The sequence below is a fragment of the Brachyhypopomus gauderio genome, chromosome 20 (assembly GCF_052324685.1).
Source record: "Brachyhypopomus gauderio isolate BG-103 chromosome 20, BGAUD_0.2, whole genome shotgun sequence".
Classification (NCBI taxonomy): domain Eukaryota; kingdom Metazoa; phylum Chordata; class Actinopteri; order Gymnotiformes; family Hypopomidae; genus Brachyhypopomus; species Brachyhypopomus gauderio.
Genome location: NC_135230.1, coordinates 3,927,668 through 3,945,879, shown reverse-complemented (window position 1 = coordinate 3,945,879; position 18,212 = coordinate 3,927,668). Strand labels below are relative to the sequence as shown.

At 40.0% G+C, this 18,212-nt stretch overlaps 1 protein-coding gene and 1 long non-coding RNA gene across 2 annotated transcripts; one reads left to right on the top strand and one right to left on the bottom strand.

Moving 5' to 3' along the window:
* Positions 1–1,487: 1,487 nt before the first annotated feature.
* LOC143484232 (uncharacterized) lies at positions 1,488–3,153 on the top strand. Its single transcript, XR_013122577.1, has 2 exons — positions 1,488–2,877; positions 3,048–3,153. It is a non-coding gene; the product is annotated as an uncharacterized LOC143484232 (long non-coding RNA).
* On the bottom strand, positions 2,493–16,077 carry LOC143484154 (uncharacterized). Its single transcript, XM_076982734.1, has 11 exons — positions 15,859–16,077; positions 14,483–14,542; positions 13,547–13,591; positions 11,432–11,555; positions 10,372–10,574; positions 8,737–8,781; positions 7,623–7,746; positions 6,710–6,834; positions 6,410–6,477; positions 6,087–6,277; positions 2,493–5,751 (listed from the first exon to the last, which is right to left on the bottom strand). Exons 2-11 carry the CDS (start codon positions 14,498–14,500, stop codon positions 3,914–3,916), a joined length of 2,781 nt encoding a protein of 926 aa, XP_076838849.1. The 5' UTR covers positions 14,501–14,542; positions 15,859–16,077; the 3' UTR covers positions 2,493–3,913.
* Between the last annotated feature and the right edge of the window lie 2,135 nt (positions 16,078–18,212).

Here is an 18,212-nt window from a genome sequence, read left to right as displayed (position 1 = left end):
ACAAGTTGTATTAAATTACGTGCATCCTAAACAACAACCTCTTGAATTGGTATTAATAACTTTTATCTCTATTTGTGGTTGGCAGTTTTTGTTTAAAAACATTTCTGTTGCCATTGATTCAATCAGTCCCACCAGGATTTCGCGGGCCTTTTTTGTGATTGTTGCGGGCTAAAATGTTTGATGTTGCGGGTGTTTTTCAAAAAAATTGCGATGGAAGTTGCGGTGTGTTTTTGCTTTTTTGTGAGTACATTACAATAGGGAGTAAATGTTGTATGGTTTCCTCTATTTAGTAGTCCATTTTAATTATCTATTTACCTATTTATTCAGGGTTGCCAACTTTTCAAGATCGCTTGGAGTGAGATTTGAACCTGGAGGGGGTGGCGAACATTAATTGTTGACGGGGGGGAGCGGGGTTAGCGAACGTAAGTTGTTACCGGGCGGCCTGTAAAATGGACACAAATTAAGTATTATATCGAGATCGATCGCCAGTGGTTGGCGCCAGAGCGAACTAGTAACTCATAGATATGGATCAGAGATAAATAAGCTTTATCTCTGACTTTAAACTTTATCTCAGTTTAAAGTTTAAACTTATAAACTTTATCTCAGACCCTCGCCGCTTGTGTGCGCTGCAGTGACTTCGCGGGCTACCGTTGCATTGTGGGGAATGTAGTGTTTGTGCGTGCAAAACACCATCGGGCGGCTGTGGCCTGCCGGTTCTAATAGTAATTAAATATCATCCAGGGGGCATAGATAATCAATTCGCGGGTCGGATCTGGACAGTTTATCCCCGCTTTCATGTAGTGTACCGGGATACTGCTTTTCCCGATCTTTTGCCGTTATTTTCGTTGCTCATGCTGCTTTCAGTCTGCTCCTCTTGAACGTATATACGGAAGTAAGGCGGGAGTTTGTCGACGTCACATCAAGACGACATCAGTGATTGGTCAAATTTGCGGGAAAGTTGCGGTGATTGGCTGAAGTTGCAACACCGCCCTGAATTCGCGGTGTTTGCTTGAAGTTGCGTTGAAGTTGCAAATCGCAACATCGCGACTTTCTGGAGGGTCTGTTCAATTACCCAACACACATTCTTGCCTTTGGAAAGTAGTCCCCTTTATTATAAAGAGGCAGTCATGGCCTGGTGGTTAGGGAACTGGTCTTGTGACCGGAGGGTCGTGGGTTCGATCCCTAGACCTGAGGCCATGACTGAGGTGCCCCTGAGCAAGGCACCTAACCCTCAATTGCTCACTTGTATAAAAATGAGATAAAAATTTAAGTCGCTCTGGATAAGGGCGTCTGCCAAATGCCATAAATGTAAATGTAATAAAGATGAGCTCAACATCACTATCATATTTTCAATAAAAATATAAACCTTCAAAGCTACTGACATGTAGCTTGTACTTTAACTCAAGTATGGGTCTCTAATACTTTATACAACACTGCTTAGTTTACATCATATAGACCACCAGGGGCGTCGCCTGGGGTGGGCTTCCGGGGCTTCAGCCCCGAATGATTATCCTGTAGCCCCGAACCTTTTCGCTCAGCTGTATTATTAATGAGGAGGCCAGTGCTGCTGTGAGAATAGGAAATCTCTTAACGCCAATCACAGTGCCGCTTCAAGGATAAAGTTCCGCCTTTCAGGAGAAACAGCCAATCAGCTTGCTGGTTTTGCGGGCGCGGAGGAGAGCCCACCCCCACCCCCGTGGGGGAGCGCACATGCGCTCTAGCCATTTTTGGCAGCAGGTTGCAGGTAGCTGAGGGTGAATGAAAATGGATATACGGCGTTTTTTCAAGGAGAAAGGTAACGGTAGTGAACTATGTAAACTGTGATGGCATTGTGGAGAAAGGTAACGGTAGTGAACTATGTAAACTGTGATGACATTGTGGAGAAAGGTAACGGTAGTGAACTATGTAAGCTGTGATGACATTGTGGAGAAAGGTAACTATGTAAACTGTGATGACATTTTGGAGAAAGGTAACGGTAGTGAACTATGTAAACTGTGATGACATTGTTTGTGGAGCTATCTGATAGCTGGTTAAAAACACACGTCTCCGAATCAAAACACAGATCAAACCCACTGTGTGCTTAATAAAATGCAGCTTGTCACTAGTCAGCTTCGGAATTAGTTAGCTAACCTAGTTAGTTAACCGACATAGATAGTTAACCTAGGTAGCTTAGGTAGTGAAGGTTTGTGGAAAAAAAAACTTATATAGCTAGTTATGTTATAGCTAGTTATAGTTATAGTTAGTATGTTCAACGTGCCCTGATGTACCTGATAAGCTAATAACTATTTCATTTTCAAATTGTGTTTAATAATTTAGGATTGTAGGACTGTAAGCTATAATGAATGAAATTCAATTTAGCTAACTAGTTAGCTAGAAGGTAGACGTTGTGGATAGCCAGAATTTAGTACAATACTTTATGATGGTAGTTTAAAGCAGTTTCTTAACCCTGGTCACTGCCCTAAAATTGTGTGTTTTCCACTGGAGCCAGCTGATCAGCTAATAAACAATCCTTTATTGAGTTTACACAGCACAGCATATCACAAAAAATAATTTACTTTTAATAGTTGAGGGTTAGGGTTTGTTAGAGTTTGTTCAAATCTCAAGTATTGTGGTGTAATTTATTTCCTAATACCACAGACAAGAAAGGGAGTACAGAAGAGGGAGAAAAGCAAAGTGACTTAGAACAACCTGAGGAATTTGAAGTGTTAGAGAGGACTAGAGAGGAGAACAGACAACAGGAGAGGAGAACAGACAACAGGAGAGGAGAACAGACAACAGGAGAACAGACAACAGGAGAGGAGAACAGACAACAAGAGAGGAAAGAGGAGAGAACTGGAGAGGAGAGGAGATGGGAGATGGGAGAAGACAATACAAGTGGTATGGAAAACAATGTCTAATAAACACATTATTAATAAAATACACATGTTTTTAGTATGAAGACTAGCAAAATAATGCCAGATGTAGTTTGTTTTAGCACAGTCTTTTGTATTTAAAATATTGTTTCCAGCTTTATTTTAAGCATACTTTCTTGAATTACTATTTAACAGGGTAGAAGAGAGGGTGGAGAGAGAGGAAATATGAAATGTGGAGAGACCTGAAATGAACTGATCAGGACTGGACTGATCTAAAGAAAGAACAGGTTAGGAGAAGAAAGACTGTGCAAAAACATACAGGATAGATAATAAGTAATTCTTAAAGAGTATTAATTGTGTAGACCCCTTAGCACTAATAATTATTAATGTTTCTTTCAATAATTTGTTTGTGTGTCATAAAAGGTAAAAGAACAATTTAGAAACAAGTGAATTGTTTACATTATTACACAGTTGCATGAAATCCATTGTTGACATACTGATTTGCATACTTTATTGAGGAATGGATTTACTAATGGAATATACCTGGTCCATGTCCTTTAGTACAAGCTCACTATCTTTAGGTCACCAACAGTCATTCTGCAGATTTTGTGCACCCTTTGTTAAAAAAAAAAAACTCCATATTATAGTGTTAAACATTATATATCAGGGTACGCATTGTAATATATATATATATATATATATATATATATATATATATATATATATATATATATATAAAATTGGGCTGAGCCCCGGATCTTTACATACCCAGGCAACGCCCCTGAAGACCACTATCCTTCAATTACAATGTCAATATTTAGTTTTTATGTCAGACATCACTTTCTATGGCAGTGATACATAGATATTTTTACCCATGTTAAACAGTAACTAAAAACAAATTCATTATTGACTACTTCACATTTTTCACCAATGCTTTACAATTTCATAGTGCAAAAGACATAATATGAAATTCAGCAGACAAAAAAAGCATGTGCTGTTGCTAAAAGCTCTTCATGTTGTGTGTTTTGAAGGTCTTCATGCAATGTGGTTTTGACTGCTACCTAATTGGGTCCCGTATGAATGCGCTGGTGTCTTTGTAATATTCTCTGCAGAGTAAAAGTCTTTCCACACTGTTTGCAGAGATACGGCTTTTCTCTTGTATGAATGCGCTGGTGTCGGTAAAGATTGTATTGCGCCGAAAAACTCTTCCCACACTCTGAGCACCAATACGGCTTCTCTCCTGTGTGAACGCGCAGGTGATGGCGGAAATTACCCTCTTGAGTGAAACTCTTCCCACACTCTGAGCAGTGATATGGCTGCACTCCAGTGTGAATGCGCTGATGTTGTTTTAAATTGCTTTGTTTAGTAAAACTCTTCCCACACTCTGAGCAGTGATATGGCTTCACTCCTGTGTGAATGCGCTGGTGTTGTTGGAGATGACTCTTTTGACTAAAACTCTTCCCACACTCTGAGCAGTGATACGGCTTCTCTCCTGTATGAATGCGGTGGTGTTTGAGGAGAGTACTCCGGATGGTGAAACTCTTCCCACACTCTGAGCAACAATACGGCTTCTCTCCTGTGTGAATGCGCTGATGTTGTTTGAAACTGCTCTGTTCAGTAAAGCTCTTCCCACACTCTGAGCAACAATACGGCTTCTCTCCTGTGTGAATGCGCTGATGTTGTTTGAAACTGCTCTGTTCAGTAAAGCTCTTCCCACACTCTGAGCAACAATACGGCTTCTTCTCTCCTGTGTGAGTGCGCTGGTGTATGTAAAGTGTTTTTTGGCGACTAAAACTCTTCCCACACTCTGAGCAGTGATATGGCTTCTCTCCTGTGTGAAAGCGTTGATGTTGTTTGAAATTACTCTGTTCTCTAAAACTTTTTCCACACTCTGAGCAGTGATACGGCTTCTCTCCTGTGTGAATGCGCTGGTGTCGGTGTAGACTACCCGGTTGAGTGAAACTCTTCCCACACTCTAAGCAACAATACGGTTTCTCTCCTGTGTGGGTGCGCTGGTGTTCTTTGAAATGATTCTTTTCATTAAAACGCTTCCCACACTCTGAGCACTGATACGGCCTTTCTCCTGTGTGAATGCGCTGGTGAATACGGAGATAACACTGTTGAGTGAAACTCTTCCCACACTCTGAGCAACAATACGGCCTCTTTTTTGTGTGCGTGCGCTGGTGACTTCGGAGATGACACTGTTGAGTGAAACTCTTCCCACACTCTGAGCAGTGATATGGCCTCTCTCCTGTGTGAATGCGAGTATGTATTTCAAGATCAATCTGAAGGATAAAACCCTTTTCACACACTAAGCACTGAAAAGGCTTCTCTCCTGTGTGAATTAGCTGATGTTGGTAAAAACTACTCTTTTGACTAAAACCTTTCCCACACTCTGAGCAGTAATACGGCTTTACTCCTGTGTGAATGCGCTGGTGTTGGTGGAGATTACCCTGTTCAGTAAAACACTTCCCACACTCTGAACACTGATAGGGCTTCTCTCCTGTGTGAATGCGCTGGTGTCGGAGGAAACCGCCCTGTTGAATGAAACTCTTCCCACACACTGAGCAGAGATATGGCTTTTCTCCTGTGTGAATGCGCTGATGTTGTTTGAAATTGCTCATGTGAGTAAAAATCATCCCACACTCTGAGCACTGATACGGCTTCTCTCCTGTGTGAATGCGCTGGTGACTTCGGAAATGACACTGTTGACTGAAACTCTTCCCACACTCTGAGCAGTGAAATCTCTCCTTTTCAATTTTAATTTCTCCTGATTTCCGCATTCTGACAAAATCCTCATGGTGGCAATTCCTGATGTGCTTATGGAGGTAAACTTGAGCTGTGTAGGAAAATGGACACACAGGGCAGGAGAAGAGCTGCGAATGGACGCCATTCATTTCTAGAGAGAAAAAGACATCAGTGTGAAATGTATTATAATTATGACAAATTTTAGGAGTGGAATGATAAATATTTATACTATTTCACATCAAATAAAATAATGAAAGAAAAACTCAAAACTGCCTGTACATGTCTTAACCTCAGCAAATTTTCAGTCACGTTTATCCTGATAACACAATGACCTACACAGTTTCTGTAGGTCAAAGGCGCCAAACTCACATTGTGAGCTTGATATCTGAATTAAGAATGTTGAGCTAAATCAAATGTGCTAAAGAAGGGCAAACTCTGACCTGATATCATACATTTAAGATTAAATGAGCAAAATAAAATCACAACCTTCTGTAGAACACTGTTTGTTCCAGAGGAAGTCAAATGAGAAGTTGATATCTTCAGCGTTCTTGTCTCCGTACCACACCAGGAGCTCCTGTCCTGATTCAATGGGTCGACAACAACGGTAGAAAATCTTCCCATAACACTGGAAGGCTGCCAGATTCTGCTCATCATCATTACGAGCACAATTCACATATCTCAGAGAGAGAAAACAAACACCATGATGAGAGGGATGCATAAGATTGCAGGAGGATTTATAACCAACTCAGTTAATTATAACAGACAATCAACATCCAATGAACTGCAGACTTCAGTACTGCATCCTCTACCTCATCCAATTAGAGTGAGTCTCTCTCTTCACATCTATGTACTCATCACACTGGTTGATCTTGGATAGCTGCAAAAACAAAATTAAATTCATGTGGCTCATGAAACATTTGTAAAAGCAAAATAAATCGTTGGCAACTGATGCACTCACATTAAAGGATCTCAAAACACACTTTATTCAGCGTTGTACTACATAAGATCAGACTTTATTCAGAGTGAATTTTATACTAGCTGGTTCGTGGTTCCATGTGTGACATGGTAACTGATATTTTTCAAAAAAACGTTTTTGAGTGTGTACTGACCGGAATAATCTGACCCTTGTTAAACACTCCCAATCCAGCATCAGGAATACTGGACTTCTGAACCTCCAGACCAGAGGGAAGTGTCTCTCTGGCTCGATCTGTGACCCCCACAGGAACAGGTGTACCTGGGAAGATGACAGGTGAACCGTTAACCTCACATGTATCATTGAAAAAAGATCTCTGCTCCTGAGAGTCTGGAATAGCAGGAGAAAAGAAAGAAAAAACTGATAACCAAGAGAGACCTCATTTAAAACTATAACAGGTAGACTGCTAAAGCTTTAACATTATGGTACTACAATACACAATAACAGTACAGTTAAACTGAAAATGTGATGTTCCAACATTAATTGGAAAATCATACTTGTCAAGAGAACAAAAGTCTGTTGAATTTGGACAGATGTAAATGTCTGCTTTGGTGCACCACTCCTTTAGTGAGGAAGAGTTACACCCTAAAACACTTTTTGATATTTGATGCATCAGATTTAAAATGCACAAACTGAAGCAGATATTTTATTTTCATAGTCCAATCAGAGAGCAGCGAACGACCAATCGGGACTTAATATGATTGGACAAATGGGGTGAACATTTCATTTCATAGATCAAATAAGAAAGAAAATGGACACGTGATGTTTTCTTATTCCTCGAGTCTTGCAATGTGTTTATCGTGCTTGTTCATATCACGATGAATGTACAACTTATCGCTCAGAACTAGGGGAAGACTGATCAGTCCACTGAACTTCAGCATGTATAACTGGATGCGATTGTGTGTGTGTGAGAGAGAGAGAGAAGACGGTTCCATAAGATACCTCTTGCAATATAAACTCATCAGTGAGAGTACAACAGAGCCCAAGATTGGATTTAAACTATACACACAAAGATTCAATACTCACATCCGCCACATTTATATGCTAACCTGACGTATGGGATCTGGGCATCTTCTGGACAGTTCCATTCTGGTGGTCCATAGGGGTGCTGAGGTGCACAGAGACTGATGTCCCTCCCTCATCTGCAGTGGTACAGGCCTCTGTCTTCACATCCTTACAGACGTAATTATCAAGGAACAAAACTCATGAAACAAACTCAGAGGGAGTTGAATTATGCTGTGAAAAAAAAGCTCTGAAAACTTGTAAAATAAAACACATGCATTAAATAACATTTCATGACCACCTTCTTAATCTACACTTACTGTTCATTTTATTGTTTGTTTACCATGTAAGAGGTCTTTGTAGTTCTATGATTAAACACTGTAGCCATTTGTTTCTCTACATACTTCATCCTCATTTCACCTCATTTCTTCAATAGTCAGGACACCCTAAGGACCACCACAGACAGGTATTATTTGGGTGGCGGATCATTCTCATCACTTCAGCAACATTAACATGGTGGTGATGTATTAGTGTATGTGGTGCTGGTGTGAGTGGATCAGATAGCAGTGCAGCTGTGTCACAGATGGACTGAGAGAAGTTCACCACCCAAAAACATGCAGTCCAGAGTGACCAACACATACTGTACAGCAACAGACGAGCCATCATCTCTGACTGTAACTACAAGGTGACCAACATGTCCACCAGCTGCTCTGTGCTGGTCCTGTTGAGGTACTGAATGGTTGAAAGGGGGACAGTGTGTAATTGTGGAACTACAAAGTGCCCCTATATGGTAAACAAAACTGACATAATGCACAGTGAATGTTGAAAACATATGTGGTAATAGTTTTCAATTAATTAAGTGACTGAAAAGTACAATCACACTAATAAATACATGGAAGAGGACTAACTCTTGAATAATGACTATGCTGCAAATAATATTGAATATACAATTTTATGGTATCTAAAGACACAGAACATAACTTGCATTTCCACTCCATTTAATGATCTAGTGATACGTAATACATAATTGGCATCATTCTGACCTAAAAAGCCCAAACTATTGTTCATTACAATAGAGTTGATAAAGAAGGCTATACTTCCAGACAGCAATGATTTGTTGCTACAAATGTGTACAAAAACTGACAAAGACTGTTCCTTTACCTCAGTTAACTGTTGTGGAAACTGTTGGCAGAAGTCAACATGAACCTGCAGAAGATTAAAATTTTTTTTATTAATAATAGTTTCAGTGATTCCAGTTGGTAACGTCCCATAAAATGAATGCCATCTCTACTTATTAAAAACAACACTCAAAAATATAGATGCAAGCGGTGATTGTGAGTTCATGCAGGAATAGGCCCTACAGGCCTAAGCAGCCCAAGAAGACCAATAAGTTGTTTTGAGCAAATGATTGACCTTTGATATGAATGCATGAACTGTTCTTTTTAATGTCAAGCTTACTTATGAGGCACTAAAGGCCCAAAAGACCAAAAGAAATTGTATTGGCAAAATGATTCAGATCATTGAACTAGATCACATGCTGAGATTAGCTTTGTGTGTATTTTTGGGTTTGTGTAGTGCTTTATGTAAGCAATACTTTTCAGTCATTTCCAGTCTTTGGTCAGTAGATTGAGTCCAAGTATCATCATACCGATATTACATGAATAAAATAAGACATCTAAGAGAATTAAAAGGTTAATTTCTGGTCAGGCAGTCTATGTTTTGATATAAGATGCAATTACAAAGTTATTTAGCTCATTGTTCTGAATCAAACAAGACCCATTACTTGTCAATTCTTCATAACAGGATGGAGGGCGTGTTTTGATGATTTTAGAAGTTTTTGTGTACTGTAGCGCCCCTGCCAGGTCGATTTGGACCAAACTTGGCATACCTCACAAAATCCTCAATCTCTAACAGAGTTTCAGATTAAGATTTGATCACTTACATGGTTTATACGTTATAGTAATACAGGTCATATATGGCATGACAAACTATATATATCACAATACATATGACAAACTATATAACAGACTACTAAAACTTCTGCATGGAGGTTACTGTTGCTACAAAAACTGTATATTGCTCTTTGAACAACAAGCCGTGGATTACTAGCGACGTCAAGAAGCTCCTCAACCAAAAGAAGAGGGTGTTCAGAGACAGAGCTAGTATAGAGTTCAGGCATATACAGGGGGAACTCAAGGTTAGACATGCAGAGTCCAAGAAGTCCTACAGGAACAAAGAAGAGCAGAAGCTATAGGAAAACTACATGAATTAGGTCTGGGAATTAAAGGAGCTACATAAGAACACACTTTATTCAGTGTGAATATTGTACTGTATAAGAACACACACTTTATTCAGTGTGAATATTGTACTGTATAAGAACACACTTTATTCAGTGTGAATATTGTACTGTATAAGAACACACACTTTATTCAGTGTGAATATTGTACTGTATAAGAACATACACTTTATTCAGTGTGAATATTGTACTGTATAAGAACACACACTTTATTCAGTGTGAATATTATACTACTACAGTATGACAAAGTCAACTGCCTGTCTCTTGCCATGACAACAGTACTAAAATGTGTTGGTTACAACATAACAAGCTTGCAGCATTTACATGAAACTCAGCAGATATTAAGCATTTAAAAAGGAGCTCTGATGACATAGCTGTTTCTATGTTATATGCTAACTGACATTTCGAATACATCGCTGATTAATTAATTATTACTAATAATAAATTAGTATTAATTATTAACTACATAATTAATACATAATATTATGAAAGAGACTCACCATGCTGGAGAATCCACTGTTCATGGTCTCATCTTTGTCCATCAGTTCTCTCTGGTAGGGCCCAAAGTGTGTACCGACCGCAATAGTCTGACCCTTGTTAAACACTCCCAATCCGGCATCAGGAATACTGGACTTCCGAACCTCCAGACCAGAGGGAAGTGTCTCTCTGGCTGGATCTGTGGCCCCCACAGGAACAGTTGTACCTGGGAAGATGACAGGTGAATTGTGAACCACACATGTATCGTTGAAATAAAATCTCTGCTCCTGAGAGTCTGGAATAGCAGGAGACAAGAAAGAAAAGAACTGATAACCAAGAGAGACCTCATTTACAACTATAACAGACAGATCGCTAAAGCTTTAACATTATGGCACTACAATACACAATAACAGTACAGTTAAACTGAAAATGTGATGTTCCAACATTAATTGGAAAGTCATACATGTCAAGAGAACAAAAGTCTGTTGAATTTGGACAAAAAATTGCATGTCAAACAGTTTTCAGTACAGGACATCATACAGGAGAATGAGATGTAAATGTCTGCTTTGGTGCACCACTCCTTTAGTGAGGAAGAGTTACACCCTCAAACACTTTTTGATATTTGATGCATCAGATTTAAAATGCACAAACTGAAGCAGATATTTTATTTTCATAGTCCAATGAGAGCGCAGCGAACGACCAATCGGGACTTAATATGATTGGACAAATGGGGTGAACATTTCATTTCATAGATCAAATAAGAAAGAAAATGAACGTGATGTTTTCTTATTCCTCGAGTCTTGCAATGTGTTTATCATGCTTGTTCATATCATGATGAATGTACAACTTATCGCTCAGAACTAGTGGAAGATTGATCAGTCCACTGAACTTCAGCATGTATAACTGGATGCGTTTGTGTGTGTGTGTGTGTGTGTGTGTATGAGAGAGAGAGAGAGAAGACTGTTCCATAAGATACCTCTTGCAATATACACTCATCAGTGAGAGTACAACAGAGCCCAAGATTGGATTTACACTATACACACAAAGATTCAATACTCACATCCGCCACATTTATATGCTAACCTGACGTATGGGATCTGGGCATCTTCTGGACAGTTCCATTCTGGTGGTCCATAGGGGTGCTGAGGTGCACAGAGACTGATGTCCCTCCCTCATCTGCAGTGGTACAGGCCTCTGTCTTCACATCCTTATAGACGTAATGATCAAGGAACAAAACTCATGAAACAAACTCAGAGGGAGTTGAATTATGCTGTTTGCACACTGTAAAAAAACAAGCTCTGAAAACTTGTAAAATAAATAAATAAAACAAATACATTAAATAACATTTCATGACCACCTTCTTAAACTACACTTCCTGTTCATTTTATTGTTTGTTTACCATGTAAGAGCTCTTTGTAGTTCTATGATTAAACACTGTAGCCATTTGTTTCTCTACATAATTCATCCTCGTTTCACACAGTTTCTTCAATAGTCAGGACACCCAAAGGACCACCACAGACAGATATTATTTGGGTGGCGGATCATTCTCATCACTTCAGCGACATTAACATGGTGGTGATGTATTAGTGTATGTGGTGCTGGTGTGAGTGGATCAGATAGCAGTGCAGCTGTGTCACAGATGGACTGAGAGAAGTTCACCACCCAAAAATAGTTGTGTCCAGAGTAGGGGTGCACGATATGGACTAGAATTGCGATGTGCGATAACATTATTGGATATCCCGATATCGTCGTGAACCACGATAAATTAAGATTAAAATACAGAAATGTAGTGTCTCTCTGAACAGCAGCACGTTAATTTGTTTTGTTTTTTACTGTGTAATGAATCCAGAATAATTCCAAATATTTTGCAGGTTTATTCCGCACACCTCACGTGAACCTCCGCAAATGGCGGAAGTGTTTAATCTTGCTGTGTCACATTCTTTGCAATGTTGTCCGAAACGATATGTAGGCCTGGTACAGGAGTGGCCAACCTGCGGCTCGTGAGCCACATGCGGCTCTTTGCCTGGTTTCATGCGGCTCCCCAGCCGGTCCACTCTCACCTGCACTAACGGTGTGTGTCGTGGCCCGGTTACCTCATCAGCTCTGAGGGCGACACACTGATACATCTTCGTGCTGCGCGGTTTGTTTACAAGCCTAGCGAGCCGCTAAAGCCTGGTTTATACTTTCGCGAGTGACATAGTGATTCCGCACACCTCGCACGAACAGTGGAAGCGTTTATACTGTAGCGTCGGTCCAATGGGGGACGACGCTAGCTACCCATGAGCCCCTGCGGCTCCGAGATTGTCATGTAATGTCAATGCTCATGTGATTATTGATTATGTATGTGAATATCTGTGCTGTTTAGTGTAAGTTGACCCATGTCTGTTTATGTAGTTGTAGTTCTATGATTAAACACTGTAGCCATTTGTTTCTCTACATACTTCATCCTCCTTTCACACCATTTCTTCAATAGTCAGGACACACTGGGACCACCACAGACAGGTATTATTTGGGTGGCAGATCATTCTCATCACTTCAGCGACATTAGCATGGTGGTGATGTATTAGTGTATGTGGTGCTGGTGTGAGTGGATCAGATAGCAGTGCAGCTGTGTTACAGATGGACTGAGAGAAGTTCACCACCCAAAAACATGCAGTCCAGAGTGACCAACACATACTGTACAGCAACAGATGAGCCATCATCTCTGACTATAACTACAAGGTGACCAACATGTCCACCAGCTGCTCTGTGCTGGTCCTGTTGGGGTCCTGAATGGGTGAAAGGGGGACAGTGTGTAATTGTGGAACTACAAAGTGCCCCTACATGGTAAACAAAACTGACATAATGCACAGTGAATGTTGAAAACATGTGTGTTAATAGTTTTCAATTAATTAAGTGACTGAAAATTACAATCAATCATACATACATGAAAGAGGACTAACTCTTGAATAATGACTATGTTGCAAATAATATTGAATAAACAATTTTGCCCTGGCATCTAAAGACACAGAACATAACTTGCATTTCCACTCCATTTAATGATCTAGTGATACGTAATACATAATTGGCATCATTCTGACCTAAAAAGCCCAAACTATTGTTCATTACAATAGAGTTGATAAAGAAGGCTATACTTCCAGACAGCAATGATTTGTCGCTACAAATGAGTACAAAAACTGACAAAGACTGTTCCTTTACCTCAGTTAACTGTTGTGGAAACTGTTGGCAGAAGTCAACATGAACCTGCAAAAGATTTTAAAAATAATTAATTATTAATTGTTTCAGTGATTCTAGTTGGTAATGTCCCATAAAATGAATGCCATCTCTACTTATTAAAAACAACACAAAAATATAGACGCAAGTGGTGATTGTGAGTTCACGCAGGAAAAGACCCTACAAGAGGGCCTCCTAAGAGGACCAAACGTTGTTTTGAGCAAATGATTGACCTTTGATATGAATGAATGAACTGTTCTTTTTAATGTCAATCTTACTTATGAGGCACTAAAGGCCCAAAAGAAATTGTATTGGCAAAATGATTCAGATCACTGAACTAGATCACATGTATTTTATGTAAGCAATACTTTTCAGTCAGTTACAGTCTTTGGTTAGTAGACATAAATAAAATAAGACATCTTAGAGAATTAAATGGTTACTTGCTGGTCAGGCAGTGTACGTTTTGTCATAAGATGCAATTCCAAAGTTATTTAGCTCATTGTTCTGAATCATACAAGGTCCATTACTTGTTTGAATTGTGCATAGCAGGATTGCAGCACGAGTTTTGATGATTTTAGAGGTTTTTGTATACTGTAGCGACCCCCGTCATACCTCACAAGAACCTCAATCTCTAAAAGTGTTTCAGATTAGGAGTTGATCACTTAGGCTACATGGTTTATGAGTTATAGTAATATGGGTCATATATGGCCACAATGATGTAATGGAAAAATGAACCAACCTGAAAACTTAAAAATTCACATGCCATGTTTACTATCTAATATCCAAACGCCTTCTATAAAGAGTAATATCTGGACTCCAAGGCGTACAAACAGGCATATAGGATAGCAGAATGGAGGTTGGGTGATATTTTATACTGATAAACCCATCAACACACACTGACTCCTTTATCTACTAACTCACCTCTTCACAAGAGCTCATTTTCACAAGTAAGCCACCTTCTTTATCCAAGGTTATTTGGAACTGAAAATTATTATAGATAAATCAAATATACAAATAATTTCAAAATACTTCATGCAGAACCAACACATACATTCTATTTCAAGCTCATATTTCATTAACATAGTACTTCATACAATGAACAAACATAGCGGCATGCAAACATCTGGACTCCACTGGTCACAATTCCTGTTATTTTCCATGGTTAAGTGATCATAAGAGAAGTGGATCTATAAAACGCATCAAATTAAGATGAAACACTTTGTACAGCATTTCAACAAGTTTACTGTATTATTGTTCTGTATAATTTCAAAATGAAATATTTTCAAGTTAGGACAGGCAAAGAGATTTAACAGAAATAATTTTACCAAGAGGTTAAATAGCTTGTTAAGACTATGGCTTGGTCAGTAATTGTTAAGAAAGGTGAAATGATTTGAATTTCATAGCTTTATAATCACTTTGACTCCACACACCCTTTCCCAAAAATGAGTAGTCCTTTAGACAGTTGCACAGAGCTTTTAACTTTAAAATAACCGATAGCCACACAGCAGGAGATCACTCAGATCCTAATATGATTAAGAAATGTCAGTAAATATGGAACAACAGAGGAAATGTTGAGGTCTGGATGACCAATAAATGTTCAAAGAGATCTGCTCGTAGGATCTATAGAAAGGCCAATCATGTACTTTTTACTGAAAATATCCATCAAGAAAATGGATGTAGTAGACTCTGGAGCAGCTGTGCATTATTATTACTGTTATGTAATGTTATTATTACTGTACAGATACAGTAATATTACTGTATATGTAAACCATGTATGATAACCATGTTAAATGATTTCGTTATAATCATAACGTATAACTGTATAACCAATACATGTTGTCAATCAGCAGTTCAGTTAGAGTAACTAGTGACATTTATTCAGTATCTCGCTAGTTCGTTCACCATTAACGTATACCGTACAAATAAGGCAGAATCCTAAAGGAAACGTTTAACATCTAAGGTAAAAGAAAAGATAGTTTAGTTATGTAGTCAACTGTTAGTGAATGAACTCGACAGTCCAGTATCTGCTGAATCAAATTAGAAACTCAACTTCCATTATTGTTCTGAGGAAACTGCAGCTACTGACACAACAGCTGTGACTCGGCTAACCGCGCTAGGAGAGCCAGCTCGCTAACTTCAGATTAATGTTCTTGGTGCTTTAAGCAGAACCCATCTCCAACAAAACACGACTAGTTCCTGATACTCCGCTCATGTCTGTTTGAACATCCTTTCAGGACAGTGTTGTGTAAAGACGGCTAGCCAGGTAGATGAGCTGAATTATCTAACTAGCTACCTACCAGGTCCGCTAAATCTTGGTCAGGAAAACTGAGGTGACTGGTGCTGGCGGCGAGATTTAAGGTGCGTTTATATTCGCAGTTCGGTTCCCTCCGGACCAAAGCAGCACATTAAACACCGTGGCGTTTTAGTCCGGGTTGGTTTAGCGTTCACTAGTGATGTAACATTTGAAGCGACGCATCGGAGCCTGTATCGAGCAAAAAGGGGCGTGCCAGATGAAGCCCCGGTTCGAGGCGTGTGTCGTTACCGTAAAAATCACGTGACTGATGACAAACGAGGCCTCGGATTCTGTGGGCGACGTCATCGTTTCATTTTGAGTGTCACAACCACATAAAGCGGGTTTGAGCCACAGACCCGCACTCACCCATATCCGCAGAGTACAGCACCCACCCACCCGCGAACCCGTGGCTATTTCAAAGTTAAATCTGTACCCGGCCGGACCGTTAATATTCTACCCGTTACCCACCCGTGCCCGTGAAAAATCACACAAATCGAAAGTATTCCTATAGAGCACTTTATTTTTCAATGCGCCTCTGAAAAAACGCAGGGCCGGCGACACGGTAACTCGATGTAATAAGCCATGATAACTATCTTATATCTCATGGTTGTTATTTATTATTTGTTCAACTTCTTTCTTTACTTTTGATTAGTGATCACCGTTAATGGCGTTAACGCCGAAGTGTCATGTGACTCCAAGCGAGCTTCCAATTGGCTGGTGACGAAAAGTTGCTGAGCCAAATTGCTCAGGCGAGCCAGCGCACACGGTGAGATTTCGGGCACGCGTGCCAGAAAATATCAAACACGTAGATAAATGTCTCACAGGCTCAAGAGGCAGAGAATTCTGTCTCAAGCGTCCGCACACGGCGAGCAACTAGCTGAGCAAACGGGCACGCGTGACCGTTTGCTCAGCTAGTTGCTCGCTGTGTGCGGGGGGCTTACGTTCGCCCCCCCGAAATTTTCTGATGCCCCCTCACTGTATATGTTCTAGCGCCGGCCCTGAAAAACGTCAGTACAACACAAAATAAAATCTAAGGTTGCTGTGCTGGAACAGTATTCCTATCTAAAAGTAGCAACTGGTAAAACACAAGAAAATGTATGTAGCCAACCGGTGCCATAACACATAACATAATGCAAAACGGGAGGGAACAAATGCCAGTATAACAACTAAATAAAATCGTATAGGTTCACAAATCTATCCTAGGTTACTGTGCAGGAACAGTATATCGTCCACAGTCGCAGGTTTGAGCTGCGTTCTGCGCTCTTGGATCACAAAACCAGCGGAGGAAAAATCTCTCACTCGCAGCGCTGGATGCGGGGATGGAGAGGACACTTCGGGCAGTTGTTGCCAGGTTGGGGAAATCGTCTTGGTGTACTTTCCACCACAAAAGAACATCGAACGATTCGTCCTTAGATGGCCCGTATTTAACTTACCCGCCCGCATACCCACCCGTTAAATTGCGGTGCGTGTAAAACCCACCCGTTTCAGCATCTATTTGCCTGTACCCGTACCCGACCCGGTGCAGGACTCTAGTTTGAGCCTTGCGGAACCTTGGTGGGTTTTAAGTTGGTGTTGTGAGAGGTGTGCATTGGTTAATTAGTTAGAGTTAGTGGTTAAAGTTCTGTTATAAAATAGATTAGATCAGCTATTATTTATTATTCATATTATTATAGACTTTAAGCTAGTTGTAAGCTAGGTAGACTTCTAAGGCGTCTAAGAAAAGGAATCGACTCAACCCCAACACTGTTAAAAAGCTTCTTTAAAAAAAATAAAATCAGTAATTTATTTGTTCCATCTGTTGCAGTTTCCTGTCTTTCAGTTCCATAAGCACTCTTGTACTCCCAGTTCCACAAGCATTTATTTTAAGTATTTATTTTACTTGTTCAACATCACATCACTCAAATAATAATATTTCCATGTAAAAACACACTTTTATATTCATTGGGACGTGGCAAAAATATTTTATTTTATACACAGACATTCCAGTTTTCTCTGACTCAGAATTAATTGAGTCTGTTATATATCCTTTTGCACAGCAGGTGTCACTAGTGAGAACGAGTCAACGAGGTTTCGGGTAATGAACCTTTTGGTGAACCTTTTAGATGGAAAGCCCCATTGGTTCATGAAGCCTCGTTTTGCCATCACTACACAAAAGCCCATTGCTTCGAACCACTGTATCGATGCTTGAGTCATTCCACAATGATCACGTGACCGCTGACGTCTGAAGCTTCGTTTCGGCACGCAACCTGCTTCAGGGACTGATTCAAGAGAGCAAATCTTCGCGGGCACTTCGAGGGTCGGGAGAGAGCGTAGCAACAGCGATAGAGAGAGAGAGACAGCGGGAGAGGGAGAGAGAGA

Excerpts from the sequence above, each read along its gene's own strand:
- LOC143484154 (XM_076982734.1), bottom strand. Across the intron at positions 10,575-11,431 it reads GCCCAGATCCCATACGTCAG|GTACAACTGTTCCTGTGGGG; the intron begins GTTAGCATATAA and ends TCATCTTCCCAG. Across the intron at positions 8,782-10,371 it reads ACAGTGGATTCTCCAGCATG|GTTCATGTTGACTTCTGCCA; the intron begins GTGAGTCTCTTT and ends AATCTTCTGCAG.